At 40.8% G+C, this 21,415-nt stretch overlaps 1 protein-coding gene across 2 annotated transcripts; it reads right to left on the bottom strand.

The window, feature by feature from the left end:
• Nucleotides 1–362: 362 nt before the first annotated feature.
• Nucleotides 363–8,142, bottom strand: rcc2 (regulator of chromosome condensation 2). Of its 2 annotated transcripts, none has more exons than XM_070910249.1 (13): nucleotides 8,104–8,142; nucleotides 6,711–6,922; nucleotides 6,010–6,103; nucleotides 4,238–4,381; nucleotides 3,960–4,091; nucleotides 3,645–3,733; nucleotides 3,131–3,245; nucleotides 2,560–2,726; nucleotides 2,237–2,417; nucleotides 2,007–2,112; nucleotides 1,803–1,875; nucleotides 1,607–1,684; nucleotides 363–1,504 (listed from the first exon to the last, which is right to left on the bottom strand). In XM_070910249.1, the coding sequence occupies exons 2-13, from the start codon at nucleotides 6,906–6,908 to the stop codon at nucleotides 1,400–1,402; spliced, it is 1,482 nt and encodes a 493-aa protein (XP_070766350.1). In that variant the 5' UTR covers nucleotides 6,909–6,922; nucleotides 8,104–8,142; the 3' UTR covers nucleotides 363–1,399. The 2 variants fall into 2 exon arrangements, with proteins under 2 accessions (XP_070766350.1, XP_070766351.1); XM_070910250.1 differs by lacking the exon at nucleotides 8,104–8,142 and adding an exon at nucleotides 7,643–7,660.
• Between the last annotated feature and the right edge of the window lie 13,273 nt (nucleotides 8,143–21,415).

The following is a 21,415-nucleotide window of genomic DNA, read 5'->3' as shown; positions in this document are numbered from 1 at the left end:
AAGTGACAGTCCCTATTTGGTGAAAGTAGTGAATAACTTCCGTTTGTTGCTCCCCTTGTTTTCTTAATAAACTGATTCCTGGCTGTTTAATTAAACCTAGTGTAAATGTTCCTCTGAGGCTGCAGCCAGTGGTCGAAAGCTCTGAAAAATAAGTGGACCTTTGAGACTATTTTGTCCCATTTATTCCCAAAATCAAGCATGGATTTCCATGCTCAATTAGAAACTGATGAATTAAATGATGCATTAGTCAGTGAGCGTCACATCTCGACAGTGAGAGGACACTGCATTAGAGGATGTCCTGGTAAAACAGTGTGCAGACCAAGGTAAACAGCAAACATGTAGCACAAGTGAAGAAAACAAAATCAATTCACATGAGCCTTTATTTAACCATTTCAATGAAAAAACAACGTAACCCAGAGAAACTTCACCATAAAAAAAAGAATGCAGTACAAGTAGCAGGAAAACACCTCTGCTGTTTTTAAAAAAAGGTCATGCCTTCGGTCCCAGCATCCCTTGATACACTGAACCATTTCCAGACAACAGTGCATTGTTGGTTTGAAAAGTTCTGACCTGCCTGTGAAAACGGTTTGAACGTTGGAATTGTTAATATTACTCAAATTAGCAAAAACGAGAGCTAGCAGACAGCGTGGTCTTGGAAGGACTGAGGTGCGCATCCTTGATGCAAAACACTGAAGAAGACAACAAAAGGAATGTAACATCGAGTGGAGTGCACTAACTCAGAATATCACGCTCAAAATCCTGATTGTAATCTGTGGCAGCTGCGCGCGCGCACACACACACACACACACACACACACACTTGCTCATACTGCCATATACACTAAACCAGAGGGATCGGCTGTTCCTCTGAACAACACAAACAAGACTTCCATAACCTGAACATACACATAGAAAAAGGCACAGGTATGGAGAGTATTGGTCTTTGAAAACCCCTCAGTAGGAAAAGACTGAGGGTCCTGCTGTAGCACCCGTAAATGTGACAAACAACTTTATCATTTCAAATACTGCAACAAAGAAAACAACAACAGAACTAAAGACATGGACACATGAATGTTTGGCTGTATTACAAAATAGAAAAGGTGTTTTTTAGGGAAGCACGACTCTGCTGGGTGTGAAGTGCTTGGAGCAAACTGTTGCAGGTTCACTCGAGGTGGGAAGTGAAGAAGATGACTGGAGCTGGACCATCCAGAGGACCTGTCCCTCTCCCGTCCCATTTACTCTGATTTCAGTGTCCAAATTTGTGTGGAGCCAGTTTGCTGGTAGTTGAGATGTGTGGATATCCTCCCCCCTGAACTGAACCATCCCACCAGGACACCACCGGGAGGTCGCTGGTCTCTGCGGCAGCAGAAGAGGTCGTGGTGCTGCTGTTGGACGCCCAATCAGATTGTTCGGGGGTTGTACTCGGGCAGCTTTTTCTGTCTCTCCTTTTCCTGCTCAGTGTCCTGTCTGGCAATCACCAGAGAGTGAGAGTAGCCCATCACCACCTGCAGAGACAACACAAGGCACTCCGTAATCTCTTCACAAGGACCGGTACATGTCACTGCTTCAACTCTGACAAAACATCTCAATGTTTAGACACCACCTACCTGCTCGACGTAGACGCCATCCAGGGTCTTGACCTCCTGGGCGGTGGTGGAGGATTTGGGTTTGTTGTCTCCATATCCCTGAAGGACAAATAACACCAGATCCAATCAGTGCTGAGCTCCTGACTCTACCACAACAGCCAATATTCAATCAATATTCCTGTAATGACTTCACCACGGCTGAGGCCTCAGGTCTTACCAGCTCTCCAAATGTGGGCGAGGGGCCCCAGCTGATCGTACTCTCATCTGCAGCGATGATGATGCTGCTCTTCCTGTTCAATACAAATACACTCAGTCAAACTCAAAAACAAGAAAGAGGTCTTCCCCCTTCATTTGAAGCATCGTGAAGCACACGGAGGGGGGAGGGGGAGGGGGGGCGCAAACAAGTGATGTCAGCACTCACCCACATGACAGACTGCGGATCTTCCAGCCACACAGGTCCTGCACGGCTTTGGGGTACATGGTAGACTCTCTGGAAGTGTTTGTCACCCCCCAGAAAAACAGCCCCCCTGAAGATACAACACTGATCAGACATCTACAAGTACAGCAGCAAGCAAACAGCATAATTTATTCTAAACATTACTTTGATATTTAGTATTTATAGCCTGAGCAGCAGCTGTGGTAGACTCTTACCCATCTCACTGACAGCGAAGGAACACTGGTATCCTGTACAGATCTGACTGGCACCGCGTCCAGGGAAGTCAAACAGTTTGACCAGCCGGGGGACCATCTCGTCCTTCTGCTCTGTGTGACCCAGACGCCCGTAACCACCGAAACCCCAGCTGAACACCCGCTTCTGAGAGTCCAGAACCAGCTGCGCACACACACAGTTTAATACTCAGTGTAAAGGATAACGGCACTAGTTTGTAGACTTTGTTAGAACCATCGCTGGTCATCTATTGAAAGACTACCGTATAATTAGATTTTGGTTCTAATGAGACTGAGTACATTCTCACCGTGTGGTTAGCACCGCAGGCCACATCTCGGACAACCACGTTGGGCACGGGCATCACCTGACCATCCTTGGACTTCTCGATGAAGATGGCGACACGGCGAGCGATGAGCTCACAGTCAAATTCGATGCGCTGGGCCCGAGCGATGAACTTCCCGTCACTGTTGTGACCTGCGATGAGACAAGATGAGATATTACAGATATTTACAACACATAGTACAAAACAACATGACCAATACTATATTTCTGAGGGAGATATCTGTCAATATTGAGTTGTAAAAATCTGATTTATCAGCTGATATTTGCATTTTAACATTTCACTTCACATTAAACATAAAACAGCACTCTCTGGTGGACAAACTCTGTAATGAAGACACGGTTTCTAAATGACTTCTATCATTCACCATCCTTGACACTTCTTAATACTCATCAGCTGACACATGCAGGTGCCAATATATATCTGTGATAAGCTTTCTTTGTAAAATTGGAGTCAGCTAAGCAGCACTACTGGCGTCACTTTAAATAAAGCTGACACATTCAAAACAGTGGAACATGTTTGCATGTTGTGAACATACCCAGCTGTCCGTACTCTGGGCAGCCAAAGGAGTACAGGTTTCCTTTGCAGTCCACCACCATGCTGAATTCTGCACCGCAAGCCACCTTCACCAGGGGCTGGCCATTGTAGGAAATCTAGAGGGAGAGAGAGAAGGTAGACTATAAAGAAAGTACACAGCAGGTTACAGTTACACACACACAACTGTGTTTTCAATGAGCTCTACGACAGCATCAGGAAAAGGCTTCACTGATGTGTAACATTAACTTGACAACGCCTCAGCTGGACTTCTTACACAGTGGATGACTGATTATTATTCCATGGCTCGTCTGAGTTACTTCTCAAACTCAGCAGTTCATCCTCTGATGCGTTCTGTATTCATCTGAATATTTCACTCTTTCCTGTTGTATGATTTGGACAGATTTCTGACCTCTACATCACCACACTGGAAGCTGACATAATAATATACATGACTATGCATCTGTATCAGTGCCCCAGCTCTACAGTGTGTGCTCGGTGCGACAGTGATGGCTTACTGGTGCTGGGCTGAGGACCGCATCAGTCTGGTTGCCTTGGCCGAGCTGGCCCAGCTTGTTCTCGCCAAAAGAGTATGCAGTGCCATCCTCTGAGGAGCGAGAGTAGCAGCAAATACATATTATAATACAGAGCAATGAAAACTGGATTCCATAATTTCTGCAGAACTCCCATTGTTGACCAACACAAATCAAACTGATTATTAGTATTGCAACCAATGACTTCAAAAGACAATTTCACCAATCAAAGGAACTAAATGACAGAATTGAGCCGCCGCCACCACCCCCATTGATAACACACATCATGGCTCAGCCTACCTGTCAGTGCCAGGGTGTGATTACGTCCACAGGCTGCAGCAACAATCACATGATCAGCCAGGGCCTCAATTAGCTTGGGAGCCTCCAGACGCTTGGTGTCCCCATGACCCAGCTGCCCTTTGTCGTTACGACCTGATGAAGCCACAAGCCAAGAGCTCAGTGATGCAGAATTCCATCCAGTCTGGACTCAAACATGCACTCACTTACAGTCAGTAATCAGAGCTGTCCTAGCTGGCTGTAAACCCACAACCTTTGGGGGGGTGCAGCTTGTTACTTACCCCAGCTCCACAGCTTGCCTTCGGTGGTCATGAGGAGACTGTGTGCAGCACAGGGACCGGCCACCACACAGCTGACCTGGACATCATTCAGACAGCCGTAGCGGTGAGGACCCCACAGATTCTGCCCCAGGTTGCGGAAAGCAGCTGGAAACACACACAGACCACACGTCAAAACCTGATGATATCCATTTATACACACACCATCTGTCAACACCTGACCACTGAGAATAACATGAACACCTTAAAATATAAATAAAACACAAACCACAGCCTCATATTTACCATGGAACATTACTGACGCTGTTATATAATTTTCCTTATTGACAATATGCCAGTATATGAGTGCTTTAACTGTTACAGTAGGAATTATGGCCAATGAGCCACTGTTAAATGTTTACACTTTTCAAAATAAATGATAAAAATATTATTTTCTACATTTTTATGTGTTTCCTGCTGTACATACTGCATACTGAACCGTGAATAGTGTGTACCATTACACCCTTAGTTGAGAGACGGACAAACACATTGTAGGTTTGAGTCTGAAGATGAGATTTGTTGAGAGTAAGAAAAATAAAGAATAAAACCAGCATCATTTAAATAAAATGGAGTTTTAAAGAAAACCATGTTTGTATTTCTAAAAAGGTATCAAAAAACTTTTAGTAATCTGCATTCTTCATTGCAATGACACTGTTGAGTGTGTCCTTGTTAAATCAGTTACTTGAAGTTCACAACAAAGATATACCGTCTTCTTTCACTTTAAATGAAGGCAGTTCAAACTGCTGCTACACTTTCACAAGAAGTGCTAAAAATACCCAGCTAAACCTTCACATATGGGTATAAGTGTACTACAAAAGAGTATGTCAATGTGTTTTTGGTGCTCTGGTGCAGCATCTCGCCCATCTACACGTCTTTGTCTTTGCAGCTGCTCCTGCCGACATCCCCAACCCCCATCCAGTCTCAACAAAGCACATTTATCAGTGTGTACCAGAGTAGTGAGGCAAGGTTGGAACAACGCAGTGCAAAGCCTGCCCCAGGCATCAAGTAAGCCTGCTGCAGGGGAGTGGGGGGCAGCACAGAACATGCATACATATGAATAGACATTACTGTCACTATCAATTAATGGGATCTCACTGGCTTTAACACATATGTGGCCTGAGCATCCTAAACAAAGAGACGTGTTCACTTAACGTATGGTCACACTGGGAAACCTGATCAGTACTTTATTGATTCTGTCTGGCTAAACATCTCACATACACACACTCACTAACATGTTGTATCAGTTTGTTTAATCTGTACAGCAACAAATGTAAAAATGTGTAGTTTTAGTTGCGTGCTGGAACTATTTCTTGACAAACAGTTTATCCATCCGCTCAGTAACTCTGTGCAGCATTGCAGGCTACAACACGGGTTGTCAGATACAGTCAGTGACCACAGGTGTTAGTTTTGGTCTCTGTACAGGAAAGATTGTACCAAATCTGACGGCAAGCTGCACACTGTCACTGCACTAACTGATAGCTCCAACGTCTAACTAAAACACACAAGCTGATCCTGTTCAAGGGTCACAGCTACACTTAACTTAAGTAAAGTTTTAAAAATAAAAACGCCTGCCAACTCTTCTCTTGCATTTAGAAATGATGATGACATTAATCATTGTTACTGTGAAAGTTAGTACTGTAATAAAATCATCTACATACAAAAAGTGGACGTTATCAGCCACAGGCATCTGTCCCACCCAGACCCGACCCAGCTATTAATAATATAAAATGTACTACCTTGCTGTTTGGGCACCTCCTTTCTTCCAATCAAATCCCAGTTGGTTGCTCCAAAGATGAGCAGTTGACCTTTAACCTTTGGGCACTCAAGTTTCTGTAGAAAGGACACAATGAAGTCAGTGACATCAAAAAAACTAAACTCAAAAACCTAATTATTTCAACAACTCATCTGTGATTTGACTAAAGGAACACTTTTGTCATGCCAATTTATTTTTTTCCCTGAACTTTAAACCAGAACAAGGATTTTTACAGCAAGCAACCATCTTTCTGCAATCATATATAAAGAATCCATTGTTGTAGACACTGTGGACATCAGTAAGCTAAGAAATGATGTTGAAGAAAACTAAATTCCAAGGGTCAGACTGTCCTACATGAAGGAGAAAACAATGACACAAACACATGCAGATAAAAGAGTAAACGCTGACTTACTGGATGGAAGTCGTTGTTCTGAGATACTAATTAAATGTTCTGATTTCTCATCCGGTCACAATCACAAGATACTTTAATGTTAATTTTAACTTAATGTTGACTGTCATCAACTTATTCTCCTGGCAGTAATGGCCATACATAGAAGGGAAGTCATAATAGAAACAATAAAGACAAAACTAAATACAGACTTCAAAGAAACTTTTTAAATTACAACACACATTTCAGGCAGTTTTCTTAAAATAACCAATTATCAATCAATGAATCAAACCCACTATTTTCTCTTTGACGTCGTCTGCCACAGTGACGGGCTGCAGACCAGACTTCACAGGCTTTCCAGGTTTCTTGTTGTTCTCTTGCTCAAAGTCAAACTCATCGTCGCTGCTGAAGTCCCTCTCTTTCCTTTTGCCGCTGGCCCTCTTCTTCTTCATCCCTCCATTCCCAGAAACATCGGTCACCTTCTTACGTGGCATTTTTCAATCAGAGGCTGTTTAAGAGGGAAAGAGGAAGTGATCAGGTTATACCGACTGGAACTATTGCATGTAATTAAGAGACTCAATATTCAAAGAAACAATAACAATAGAACGATCTAGGGAGATATCGGGCCACAGCAAAGAAAAATATTAAGAACAAGGCAAACAGGAGATATAATATATATAATGTAAATAGTTTGTTAAGCAGGACAGTCTACAAGTAGGGACTACAGAATCATTCATGTTTGAAGAATAGCGCAACACAATGAGACAATGAAAAACCTGAATGAAGACGCTCCACATGAAAATAAAGTTTATATAAAGTTCTATAAAATACATCAAATAATGCAGATAGCAACTATTACAACTCATGAGGTTGAGAGGAAGAATGGGCTTATTAGTTAAAAGTAATATCTTTCACACTTCTGCTTTTCGTTAAATTAACGTTACAAACTTCGACAAGTTAATTCACTCTGTAAACACACACACACACACACTTAAACAAGCTAACGTTAGAGCACTGGATGTGTCTTTTAACCGGCTAACGTTAAAATAAGTAAGTTTACTAACGTTAAACGGGATCTAATTTGGTTGCCTCTATTGTCAAGTACCAGACATTAAAACGCAAAATGTGGCCAGTTTTCTTAAATATCCTTCTTCACTGTCTTTCTAATCAATAATCAGAGGAAACTATCGCCAGAAACCATAAACCAACAACAAACTGAACCATGTACCGGTGTCCGTCTTGTAGCTAGCTTCTAGCTTCATTAGGCTAAGCAGCTAACCTCTGTCGTTCTTTGTTCACATAATGGTTGGGTAGCGCGCTAGCTGACATGCTAACGCACAACATGTGAAGTTATATGGTAAACAGCGACTAAAACGAGCCAGGCAAAGTTCCCATGTTTTACAAAACAGCAAATTCTCTAAAACCCAGACTGAAATGAGTTCGTGTGTATTCTTGTTTAAATAGCTGCCTGGCTCACTAAGCTAACGTTACCTCGCTACTGTAAGCTAACAGCCACTCTAAATAAAGACATGGACACAAACGTTACATGAAACGATGCTACAACAAAAACTTTTTCAAACATTTTCCTGATCGGACACGTTTTAAGTTCAACGTACGTAACGTTCAACCTTTGTGATGTCGAAAAACGGTTGTTTGTAATTCGATAAAGCGAAGAATAAATAAATGTACCGGTGATTTCCTGATTCAGCAGCTCTCTGTCCGTCTCCGGTTTGATTGATTTGAACAAAAGAATCTGCAGTCTGCTTTCACACCACGTGGTTTGTATTAACTATTCATACAGGAAACCGAGCACTCACCATCACACACAAACACTCTGGGATGTGACGAAAAAGCATACCGTTAAATGTAGCATTTTACGACTGGAGTCTGGCACTGAAAGCAAAACCTCAACCAAACTGAACTTTTGGGTTCCAAAAAGTTGTCTTACCACAGAAGAAAAGTTCTATTGAGAAATAAAACACCGGCATCAAAAATAACCAAAACTTGGAACAAAGAATAAATGTGATAACAAACACTATTTGCACTTATGCAATCTATTCAAACTTGGTATAAAGAATGAAAAGAACAGTTTTTCTCAGAGTCGTATTATTTCATCTTTTATGTGTTGTTTTGTGATTTTTGTAGGCTATTCCCATGTATTTCTATAAGCTTTAATTCAAAGACATCTTCTGATTTTTTCTATGATTCTTAATAATGAATCATTGCGCAGATTGTACAACAATCAGGCTGCCACAATATTCTATTTTACTTACTACTTAAACTTCTCAGACTGTTATACTATTATGTATTATATCATTGGATTATTATTACTCATGCATTAATGTAAAAGCATGATTTTACTGTTAACTTTTACTGTAGTTGGTTGAGGTGGAGCTCATTTAGAACCTTTTTGTGTTGGATTATTTTCATTATGGTTTAATCTGCTGATTATTTTAACCATTAATCGATCGATTGTTTGGTTTGTAAAAATTGAAAATAGTGAGAAATGCCGTCACAATTACCCAGAGCCCAATGCTTGTTTTGTCCAACCCACAGACCAAACCTCAGCATTATTAACAATACATTACAATTATTACAATCATTCAAAGGAAAAGCAGCAATCTTCACATTTGAGAAGCTGGAATCTGAAATGTTTTTACATGAAAAATGACTTCATTTAATTTCAATCGTGTCAGCTGTTAACTGTTGGGGAGTTTAATTTACAACAAAACATCATATTTTATAAACTCTTCATATGTTTTGTGTGTAAAAAATCTTAATTTGTAAAGTGACTAGTAACTAAAGCTGTCAGATACATGCAGTGGAGTAAAAAGAACAATATTTCCCTCTGTAGATGTATAGGAGTAGAAAGAGTCTAGTAAAGTACAAGTACCTCTAATGTGTACTTACAGTGTTTAAAGTTTGGCTCCTCAGTATATGTTTGAGCTGCTACAGTCCAGTCAGGACTCTCAGATGATCAGGTGGTGGTTTTCTAACTGGACCTACAACAAGATCCAGATCTACTGAAGGTGCTTTAAGCTACCGTGGTCCTGCTCTCTGGAACAAACTGCAGGCTGACCTGAGATCTGTCACAACTGTGTCCACATTCAAAAGTAAACTGAAAACTTTTCTCAGGCTTATGATTAGTTATTGTGTGTGTGTGTGTGTGTGTGTGTGTGTGTTTGTCAGTGTTGTTTGTTCTTGTATTTTATTTATAACAACCTCATCATCATTAATAAAACATAATTTAGTTTTTTTAAATTGTATAATCTTAAAAAAATATATATAATTTAATCTCATTGAATTTTTAAAAGAAAACCAAAGAATCCCGCACACTGTCCATAACTCTCATAACTTGAACTTTATTAACATGTTTCGGTCCTCAGACCTTCATACAGACAAACAGCAGCTGGGCAGAATAATTGGAGGATGCATGAATACTGGGAGGGGCTTCACCTATAACAACATGTTGAAATAGAAGAAGCAAAAACAGAAAATCTGCCCGATGCAGTCACCTATAAATAAAAAAAAAAGATCATTTATGTAATTTACAGTTGATTGTTTTTCCTTTTGGTATGGACACAGTGTTTCCCTCTCACCTCCTCATGGAAACTAATGATAGCTTTGTATTTAACGTCTGCAGGTCTGTGCTGCTCTCTGCTGGGCTGACACTGAAATGTAAAACACCTCCTCACTTTGTTTTCTGTGTTGTGATTTGATTTTAATGTAGCATGGAAAATAATGTCACAATGAAAAACAATTCATTCGGTTAAAAAGCTACGCTAAGATGTTTTCTTTTAATTATGACTCAGTAAATGTGTACTTAAAAAAGTCAATGCACTCCTCTTTCTTTATGTCACAATTTTATCAAATAAGGAACAAACACACTTTATTTATATTTCATATTTAACACACAGTGCTTCACAGCTACGAAAAGAAACAGAATACATACAAACAGACGTACGATATATAAATAAAAATATACAAACAAATAAATAGATACCACAGAAAAAAACTGTAAGATCAGGTGACTATTGATTAGTGATTACATTATTCAGCAGTTATTCCTCTACCTACTACTACAAACTAATGACTGTCATTCTCCTGCAGTAGGTTGATTGACGTTTCCATGGTAACTGAAGTCCCGAGCTGGTTACATGAGGTGGTTGGAGCCAGGCAGCAGGTCAGGTTTGTGTCCGCTGCTGCTCCTGCGTCGGCTGGGCAGAGGGCTCTCATCTCCCCCCTGCAGCCCCCCAATCATGGAGCCCAGGGTGCCGTGGCTGCCACCATAGGGCTCCACCTGAGCTGCCACGCTCAGGCCAGGCTTGTCTGTTAGAGGCCGCGGTGGCGTTTGGTTCAACACTGAGGAGGGAAGGGAGACGGGGGTGGTGGCGTTCTCACTGAGGCTCTGCACTGTCACTGATGACTGGCACAGAGGTACATATGTAAGGTGAATTCATAACATACACATATAGATAACATTTAATTCATTTTCTGTCAAAAACACAAAGATTGAAGGTACACAAGTTATATTTTGCTGGTGGCAAACTTCTATAGTGTCACTGGGTGGAGCCATCCAACCACATCACACCAGTTATTCAGAATGTAAGTTAGCTTAGTGGTAAAACTGAATGGAAAGTAGAGTCTCTGGTCAATGAAATGAAAAATTGTTTCATTCTTTTATCTATGAAGATGGCATTCAGCATCTACAGTCTAGCTAACAAGCTGAGCTCGTAATCCATTTCAGTCTCCATTTCAGATTTGGACATTGCAGTCACTGATCAGCCCATAAAATATGTTGAGGGAAGAATGTTGAGAATACGAACTCACAGATAATCTTCTTATCAATTTATAAGTTGAGGGGGAAAAGATATGTGAAAACAAGATTTACTCCAAGAGCAAAACAGGTCCATTAAAATCAACAAAAACATGTGACATCAGCGATGGCGCAGTCAGTGCTTTCACTGGAGGTTGGAGGCTATATTATATCAATACTACTGAATCAAATGTAGTGTACTTTCTATATCTTTTGTTACTCTGAGGACAGATGCACCCATCTGATGCACCACATCAGTGTTGGCACTAACACTGACCTTTTTAAACGCCTGTCCTCATGTTACCTATCCCAAATTATCCCAATGAGCAGTGATGTACCTATATAGATATTTTAAATATGGGAAAAAGACAGCACAGCTGATAAACTGACTTGAGGAATCTGAAGAGACGTTGAATAAGTGTGTCTCTACTTTGACATAGTCCTTAACACATATTAAAAGTCAATAAGATTTCCTACCATCTGGTGAGTGCGTATTTCAACAATCTTCCTGAAACAAATGTTACGTCTGCTCAGAAACTGAAATGTCCAGGTTCCAGGAGATGGTGATCAAGGATCAGGATCAGGATCAGGGCTAACCTAAAGGCTGTACTGCAGGTGAACAGCAAGTAAACAGCAGGTGAACACCAGAAACAAATGGAGGGAAGTGAGATCGAAGGGAAATGATTTGGTGGCATTAAGATGCTCAGTTACCAACTTTAAACCCTGTGTGGGATACACATATAAACAGAACTGACAGAACTGTCATTGTGGTATGGAAACAACATAATGTGAATCTTGTGGGTTGGCGGTCCACTTAGTGAAACTGCAGGAATATTTATGCCATGTTTACGTCACATGGGAGGGAGGACATTCACGTCAGAGGACAACTTAATTACCTTGAATGACAGATTTGTTTAAGTTTCCCAGTGATTACAACTTGATGTGAACACTATCAACAGGTCAGAAACCGGTAATTACAGTAACTCCCATGTGACATGAACACAGCATAATTACTGATTAAACATAGAGAACAATTCCTACTAGTCCAGAACACAAAACATATCAATGAATTTACAGAATTACATGGACATGTAAATTAACATAATTAAATGAATATGTCAAATAAAATGAAAATGAATGACAAGCAGTAAGAAAAAAGTGAAATATGCAATATGAGGAAGAATAAATCAAACTTAAAATTAAAATGAGTGACATTCTGGCTCTTGTAGAGAGTAGAGAATAAAACAGGCAGACGGTGGGTTATCTGAAAGCAAGCTACAGGACAAACATTCAGTATGTGAAAAACTGAACCAGTTCAACTCACATTGCCCACAGAGACCTCACTGCCTGCCACCGTCTTCTTCTTCCTGGCCTTGTTGGGATTCCAGTGACAAACCAGACTGTCGTTCTGCACACTGTAGTTCTTGTGGCCAATCAGCCAGTATGTGTTCATTTTGCCTTTACCCTGGCAACAGAGGAAATGACATGAGAGACCAATAGTGACTGCCAGAGATTACTGTAAATGATGCAATTTAAAGGGTCTGTTCACCCAAATTACAATAACTACCAACAGCATTGTAGATAAGCCATCCAGGGCCTTTAAATTGTAAACTTGGTTTTGACTGAACTGATTTTACATTCACAGTATGAGCAAGGTTTTAGTCTTTTTGTTGTGTAGCTGTATGTTTTCATCCAATTGTCAAACCTTTAAAATTACATTTTTAAAAAACTAAATGGCTTGCTCGATGTGACGACAAACCTAAGGCTTAATTTCACAGCATGTCTGGGATCTTTTACCTTAACCTCAATCTCACCACGAAGTTGCAGCTCGTAGGCGTTGTCTTTGATCAGAGCCAAGTAGGTTTCTGAACTGGTGTGGATTTTCTGAGCTGACACACAAACAATAATAAATACTGTAAAACACAACTGAGGTTTGGACAAAGTCAAGCTAAGCATGGATCTCAGCACTACCCCTGTTTTCCAAATTTAAAAGGATCTGTCTGCAACAAAGGTCCAATATCTGGTTACAGTCCATCTGTGTTTAACTTGTAGAAATGCTCTGCTGTCTTTTTTGGATAAAACCACTGGGAGACAGTTTCAAATCCTACAAATACAGGCTTAAATATCTAGTTTCCACTGTAATTGTGTGTGTGTATATTGTATGTCAGGTGCACATACGCAGGCTGGTGGACTCCATTCTAGAGGCTGTGTTGACTGTATCTCCAAACAGACAATATCTTGGCATCTTGTAGCCCACTATTCCCGCCACACATGGACCTTTAGAGCAGGAGAAAAACAGCTGTTCTTCACTCTGGCGCAAGAAGTTTAATACATCCCACAATGACAACAAAACAATGTTTAGGTAGGTACAGCTGAGGCTGATGGGAATGTCATTAGTTCTGCATGTATTTGGTCATAAACCAAAGTATTGGATACAAATATTGATGGCGCTAGATGAAAAGTCAGAGGATCACCAAAGTTGGTACAGTTTTGTCCCAAGGGTGGTCACATGTGCTCAGCAAATTTCTTGACAATGGACCATATTTTCACGGCAGCAAAAAGACCAAGCAGTGCTCCAATGCACTAGCACCATCCATTGTGTTTACCTTCAATAAATCAGGTGCAGGTGACACCCGGCTGCTTGAGAATAACCACACACACCTCAACAACATGATTTCCTGAAGAAGCCTCTTTATGAAATTGAAAGGATGGATATCCATCACAAATATTATGGAAATCCAGTGATTAGTTTTCTATATAAGCTATTGTGAAGTGTTGGCCAAGTGGAATATTTGACCTCAGGGCGGCACTAGAGGAAAGGTCAAGGGGTCACAATTGCTGAGAATCATCCTCTCATTTGGCCCATAATTTTCAAGGTTTCGTGCCCTGGAGGAAAGTATTGGCTGGCACCTACAGCTAAGCACCTGACCCTGGTGTCACTGTACTGATCAACATGCCTATCACACCTATCACCTGCACAGGCGACCTGCTCCTCTCACCTGTGTGGATGCCGGCTCGGAGCTGCAGCCTATGGTTGGGCATGTGAGGGATGGAGACCTGTCTGACGGCCGCTACCAGATCCAGCGCCATCTTGGCGATCTCGTCGGCATGTCTGTCCCCATTCCTCTCAGGCAGACCGCTCACCACCATGTATGCATCCCCAATCGTCTCCACCTGGTTTGATAAATATTTTACACAAACAAAATTCAAGACCATAACCAAACACTGAAAACTGAGTCATCCAGGGAAGATACTTGGACCAAATGTGGTGTTTTTGTAACATCTTTCATGTTTTTCCAGTTTGAAAATAAGGAAGTAAGTAAAGAACAAAAACAGAAAGAGGTACGTTTGTACACTCAGGAGTAGAAAGGGTTCACTTTGTCTTCTGAGTGGAGAGAAAAATCAATATTCTATTGCACATCTTAACTGAAGCTAATTAGTCTCAGGCTAATTGAAAAGTAAATAAACATGGCTTCATAAGGCTAAAAACTGTTTGCTTTTGGATTAAAATTTCTCACTTTTTCACTGTTTCGTTGTGATTGTTACAGAGTAACAAGTGAAACTAATTTGCCTCGTTTGACAAATGTTATTGGTTTCTGTTTGTTTAGAAGTTTTTAAACAGATAATTTAGTAATAATTTAGTCTTTAATTTAGTCTTTATATTATATGTGTTCATGCCAGAAATCAAAGTGCAGATCTAAATGATTCCTACAAAGTGTTATTCTTGTTTGGGTGAATAATTCATGTTTTAACCTTCCAAAATCACATTTTGATACATTTTTAAATAAAGTTATGTTTTGATAAATAAAGTTATCTTGCAAAAGCAATGGGGCCAAATAAAACAGTAAAGGAGATAATTTAGTGACCTGCTCAACTGTTATCCATCTGTAGTCAAACTGAGTGTAACATTCCTACTAACAAATACAATACATTTAGTTTTATCAGTGTTGAGCACTTATTTGTTCATTCTCACCCGTTTAAGCTTCACTAAACGGGTGAGAATAAACAAATAAATAACATTATGGCTCTGGTCTGTCCCTGCCGCTGCTAAAATTAAATGGATATTAATTCGGCCTGTACTTTTCTTGCTTGTGTCCATGTGTTTCCCCGTGGACGTTTTTCCCATACGGTAGTCTTCTCTGGCAGAGCTCAATTCTAAGCTGTATAGCAACCTCAACAAGCTCCACCATTTTTTACCCTCTGCAAATGCAGACATTTCAGGCAGCAGAAAACATTCATTTATACATCATTTATGTTTATATGTGCTTCATATAACAATAAAAGCAGTTCTTCACTGTGGCACAGAGCTGTGGTTCCAGCGCTGAGAACCAAGGAGGCTCAGCTGCAGCTTATCAGACTAATTAGCAGTCTGAGCAACACGCCAGTAACCACATGCTCTGCCTCTGCTCCTCATTTGTCCACAGCCCAACAACCAATTTGTGTTACATTGAGAGAAATCTTAACATCCCCCATCCTTCGACCTTCTGAGTGTATGCTAATGTTAAAGTAATAGTTCTACATTTGGGATATTTGCTTCTTCTCTTTCTTTCTGAGTCAGGACATGGTTAACCTAGCTTAGCATAAAGACTGGAAGCAGGGTGAAACTGCTAGCCCGGCATTGTCCAAAGTTCATCAACACCTCTAATGCTCAGGGAGTTACGTGTTGGAACTATTTCTTGATGAAAAACTGTGCATAGCTTCCTGAAGTCTTGTTGTGACAGTGAGGTTATCAGGACACTCTCAGAAAGAAAAGTAAAATTTTATGTGAATTTTCTTTATGTGTGTTGACATTTCATTGTTACCTTGTAGACATTGTAGGAGTCAATGCGTGTGTCAAAGCACATGTAGAGGTTGTTAAGCATCTCCACCACTTGTAGAGGAGTGCAGGACGCAGAGATAGAAGTGAAGCCCACAATGTCTGAGAAAAAAATGGTCACCTGGAACAAAATGGAGAGAAGAGACTCCATCAGTGTGAAACATTATTGTAGTGGACAAAACTGGCCAAACATAGGGAGCTCTTTACCGGACTGCATCCTGCAGGGCTCAGTGAGTCATGTTTTATTTTCATGGTTAGCTTGGAACAAAAAGAAGAAGAATTGATGGGTCTTACATTTTCTTTCCAGAATACTCAAGGGCTCCAAATCAGTATAAAAATGAGGCTGTGGTCCTATTCAGTAATAACCCCTCCTCCCTGTGCAGAGTGTTTTTGGTACAGCTGCTTCAAACCTCTTCAATAAGCCAGACGCAATTTTCACAAATATAACTTGTTTTATCTCCTGATGAATATGGAACAGGGTAATTATAGGTAATTACGCCAACAATAGCAACAAAGGCAGCAAACACACATTCATTCATGGCGTTTGCAGATCTTGCAGAGGTAGCCTCCTCGCAGTAGCACCCCACAACCCTCGCAACATATAAGCTCTGAATTTGTTTGGTTAAATGTTAAAAGTGAACTGGAGGAGCATGGAGGGGTAAGGTTATTGTCTTATCTGTCTTCAGCTGTCCGTTTCTACCATTTGCTTGTAAGGTTTGCGTACAGAATGTGTTGCAGTTGTTTTTATTGTGCCTCGTTGCAGGAGTTTCCCTCATGGACATTAAAAAGTTAAATATACATAATAAATATTATCTTTTTAAACTTTAACATAATAACAGTTCCATCAACACTTTGATACCACTTGGTTTCCAGCTCCTTGTTATTCATGAAAAGAAAGATTGTGGAAAGAAAGAGCAGGCACAAGTCCCAAGTCATGACCAACAAGTTCTAAGTCAAGAGCAACAGGTCCAAGTCAAGTCCCACAGTCAACTCCAACATGGCCAAAGTCAAGTCCCACACAAGACCAACAAGGCAGAGGTCAAGTTCCAAAGTCAAGACCACCAAGTCCCAAGTTAAGACTAACAAGTCCCAATACAAATCACAAGTCCAGATCAGTAAGCCCCAAGTCATGTTCGAAAGTCAAGTCCCAAGTCAAGAGCCTCAGGTCCAAATCAAGTCCCAAAGTCAACACCAACATGTCCAAAGTTCCCAAGCCAAGACCAACTAGTCCCAGGACATTTCCTAAATTCAAGACCACCAAGTCACAAGTTCAGAACAACAAGCACCCAGTTCCAAGTTCCAAGACAAACAAGTTTCAAATGAAGTCCAAGTCCTAAACTTTGTGTTACAAGTCCTAGGGGAGACATTATGTGCTCTTCACCAAATGTAATGCAGTCCCATCTGGTGAATTTACAATTACTTTGATCTCACAGGCTTGCTTTTCCAAGCAGTATTGAGTTCCACCTTCAATCCAAGCTTTGCTCACCTCAGGCTGCCAACCTGACCTCTGCCCAAAGTCCTGTGATTCAACATCTGTTCCTAATCAACTTGGGGATATTTAGCTCTTTCACTATTATTTTTGCTGATACGTCATGAGCTTAAGAGAGCATTGTTGCCCCAAGCTCTAGTTAATTTTTCACGCTGCTGTATAAAGGCCCTTACAAAGCCAGACTACACCTCTCAAGCTCAGTTATCCCGTCAAGATTTTGGTCTGGAAAACAGCCCCTGAGGATGGAGTCGGAAAACAGGAGGTTGACTAGTTTTACTGTCTTTTACATCTAGAAACGAAAGTTGAAAGATGAAACACGATTCTTCAACTGCATAAACAGTTTCTCATCTCAAGTTTATTTTGAAACTGGTTTTGGTAAATAGTTGAGGAGAAATTTGATGTTTCCGAAACAGCTGCCTTGATTTCCAAGGCAAAGACCAATGATTGGCCAGCGAGTCGCACGTTGATCCATTCAGGTATAAAAAGACTTTGAGCACTGTCAGTCATCTATTGTATAACCTGTCCTGTGCAAATGCCTATTTGAGCCATACTAAACCACAATGAGAGAAGCACAGATGACTCTCTTTGCGATTGCACCAACCTTTTCATAGCTCTCTGCCTTGACATGTTTTTGCTGGCGGAGCTGCTTGGCGACTGACTTTGGCAACATCTGGTGCAGCAGATCCTCAGCCAGCTGCCTCTGGCGCTTCAAGTCTTCGGTCTTATCCTTCAAGTTCTGGGCATAGTTCTGTATCCACTCGGTCATTTGCTTGAAAGAGAACATCGCCACCGGATAGATCAGGCAGGCTATGGCCAGCAGGCAGAGCCTCATACTGAGGCCCGAAGACACGGCTCGAGACGCCAACCTAAGAGCTGGCACAGCACGATCAAACAAGCACTGCTGAGTGTTTATCAGAGCCTGAACTCCAGTGTGAGACCCAGACAGAAGCTCTGTTCCTGCTCCAGGGATCTGCCACAGACTTGTGTCAAAAACCCAAGAATGTTTTACATGCTGGCTTGAGTTTAACTTGAGGTCTATGTTCTCTAACCAGCAGTCATTCAGTTGTTCTGTCATAACCCTGGCAAAGCCCAGGTAGCTTAGCACATAAGTCCACTTATACTGGAAGTCAGTGTGAGTTGCCATGTGGGGGAAGTCCATCAACTCGTGGTTGAGCTCTATGAATGTGACCAGAAGTCTCACAGACAGCACATCTCTCCAGTTAGAATTCTGTTTGACTTGGACTAAAGTATCTTCAACTGTACCCCAGATGTCAAGAAGTCTTCCGATGGCCAGGGAGTAAGCAGAAGTACCATTTTCACGTGTGCCGTTTGTATCCAATGAAGCATTTAGAAATCCTTGAACGCTCCTCCTCATCTCCTGGCAAAATCCAGCTACCTCAATACTGCAAGGGAGCCCATGACTGTTCGTGTGACCCGCCATTTCGCCACAGAGATGACCGAACACAGGAAACACAACCTCTGAAAAACTTGCCTCCAAAGTCTCATTGCCCATGTCTTTGACGAATAAACGTCTCATCTTTTGAAGCTTACTGACGAGTTGCAGGATAGCTATCGTCCTGCATGAAGTCAACTCGTCGTAAACGGCCTCCGTAGTGTGCAGCAAGTCAAAGTTGGAGCTGAGGTCGATGGATACGGAGCCAAGCAGGGCCAGGAAGGAGAGGACGCAGGCTGTCAGAATTCGACGAACAGTGCGACTACTGCCAGAAAGAGAAAACATAGAACACCTGGAAAAACAGGAACACAGCTGAATTGTGAATTACGGAAGAATGGCGTCCAAACGTGTCTAAAGGCAAAACTATACCTTCTCACCTTCACACATGGCAAACTGCTGCATGCAGTTGGCACATAAATGGCTGACTGATGCTGCATTGTATTTTATTTTGCTGATTCATTTTATTCAGTTCATATTAACTTCTTCTTAATAAATTCTTGATTCATGGGTGTGGTCTATTTTACAACCTTTTGTCTCCTTGATGTCTCCTGTCAAATTTGTTTAACTTTAGTGCTAATAAACGACAGGAACAAGAATAAATGAAAGGCAGTTACACATTGACCTCATCACGAGGCAAACATGAACATGATAAGAGCTGTAATGATTCAAGTCAATTAATCAGTCGACAGAAAATTAATTGATAGCAAATGTGATAGTTGATTAATTGTATTAGTTATTTATCAAGAAAAAAATGCTAAATGTTTTCAGCTCCTCAAACATGAGGATTTGCTGCTCTGGGAACTATAAACATAATAACACAATTGATTGAAAATAATCATTAGTTGCAGCCCTAAATGATGCATCTGGAAGAAAACCCCTTATTTTGTTCTAACAGTTTAAATGTTATATCCATGCCATGTTAACAAGGTGGTCATCGGTTCTGTACACCCTCACAGTGTGACATGATGGAAAATTACAAATCACCTCAGTCAGAAAGAAAAGAATTCCCCAAATTAAAAAAGAAAACCTACATTTGCATCATTTTGAATGTATATGCTGTTATTTTAAGAGACATTTCTCGCCAGAGACTGTCTCATAGCATGCATACATATGCTATGAGACAGTCTCTCCTGAGTGACAAAGCCATGTCAGTGTGAACAGATCCTGAACCAGAACTGAGAGGACTGCGTCTATGTGAAGAGGTCCTGACACGGACCTGGGCAAGGCTGTGAACAGGTCAGAATTCAAACTTCCTGGGAGAGTTTTGTGTGTCTCACCTGCACAGCTGACAGTCGCTGTCCGCATCCTGCTGCCCCCCCGGAGCGACCCTCCTCTTCTTTATGAATCTTCCTTTGAGAGGAGCCGAGGACAGGGTCCCAGATGCGAGACACTCTTTTTTCATCAAGTCCAGCGTTGACATGAGATTCGTGCTGCAGTTAGTTCACTACCTCAAAGGGGGCCTCACAGGACAGAGTAACGGCAGAGGGGGGGGACCGCACTGAAGAGATGCCCGGTTACTGGAGGCTCCAAGTCCGCAGCAGCGGCTTCTCAACTTCCGCTTGCATACTTCAAAATAAATCAGAGTCAGCTTTATTGGTCAAGTATGTGTACACATACAAGGAGTGTTTTTCATTGCTCTCAATGTTACACACAGAAATAGACATAACAGCTAAGAGCAAGGACAACAAAGCTGAACAAATAAAAGTAAAGAATAGACAGGACTATTTGTACACAAGTGAACAAATATGTGTATATATAAATATATATATTAAAAGCATCAATGACCAACAACATGAATGAAATATCTATATACAAGTGAAGTGTTTTGATAAGTTGTAAACAACACAATACAAATAGTGCAAGAAATAAATATTGAATGGATATACATACACGTTTTAATGCTGATCATTTAAAATGATAATATATTTATTCTGTTTTAAAAGGATATTGTACATTGATCAGCATCAGTAACTTATTTTTAACTGACTCTCACTTGTTGACATTGCATTGTTTATGGCTGACAACAAACCCTTTTAAAAACCTTTAAACAGCAACACTCTTGACTCACCTTTAAACACAGGGTTCCCCGGAATATTAAGTTTCTATTAGACATTACAGTGAAGATGGCAATAATGGAATTTAATTAAAGGTGTGTTTTTATTTTGAAAGTGAAATCTCCAGACAGGAAGTGATGATGCTCTTAATTATTCTTATAGTGTCAATCTGATTTAATTGAATAGCCCTCAGTTGTTGACACTGTCTCAGAGGTGTTGATTAGTCTCTTAAATACATAAAACTATATAGTGTTTTGGACATATAGGGAAAACATGTGATTACATGCAACACAAAATGATGTATGCCTTCTGACCTGCCTGTACCTCAGGTGGGTTTTATAGCATTTATCATCTTAAAGTGAAAATTAACAGC

This window comes from Enoplosus armatus, chromosome 8 (assembly GCF_043641665.1).
Source record: "Enoplosus armatus isolate fEnoArm2 chromosome 8, fEnoArm2.hap1, whole genome shotgun sequence".
Classification (NCBI taxonomy): domain Eukaryota; kingdom Metazoa; phylum Chordata; class Actinopteri; order Centrarchiformes; family Enoplosidae; genus Enoplosus; species Enoplosus armatus.
The sequence above is the reverse complement of the archived record's forward strand: the minus strand, read 5'-3'. Positions and strand labels throughout refer to the sequence as shown.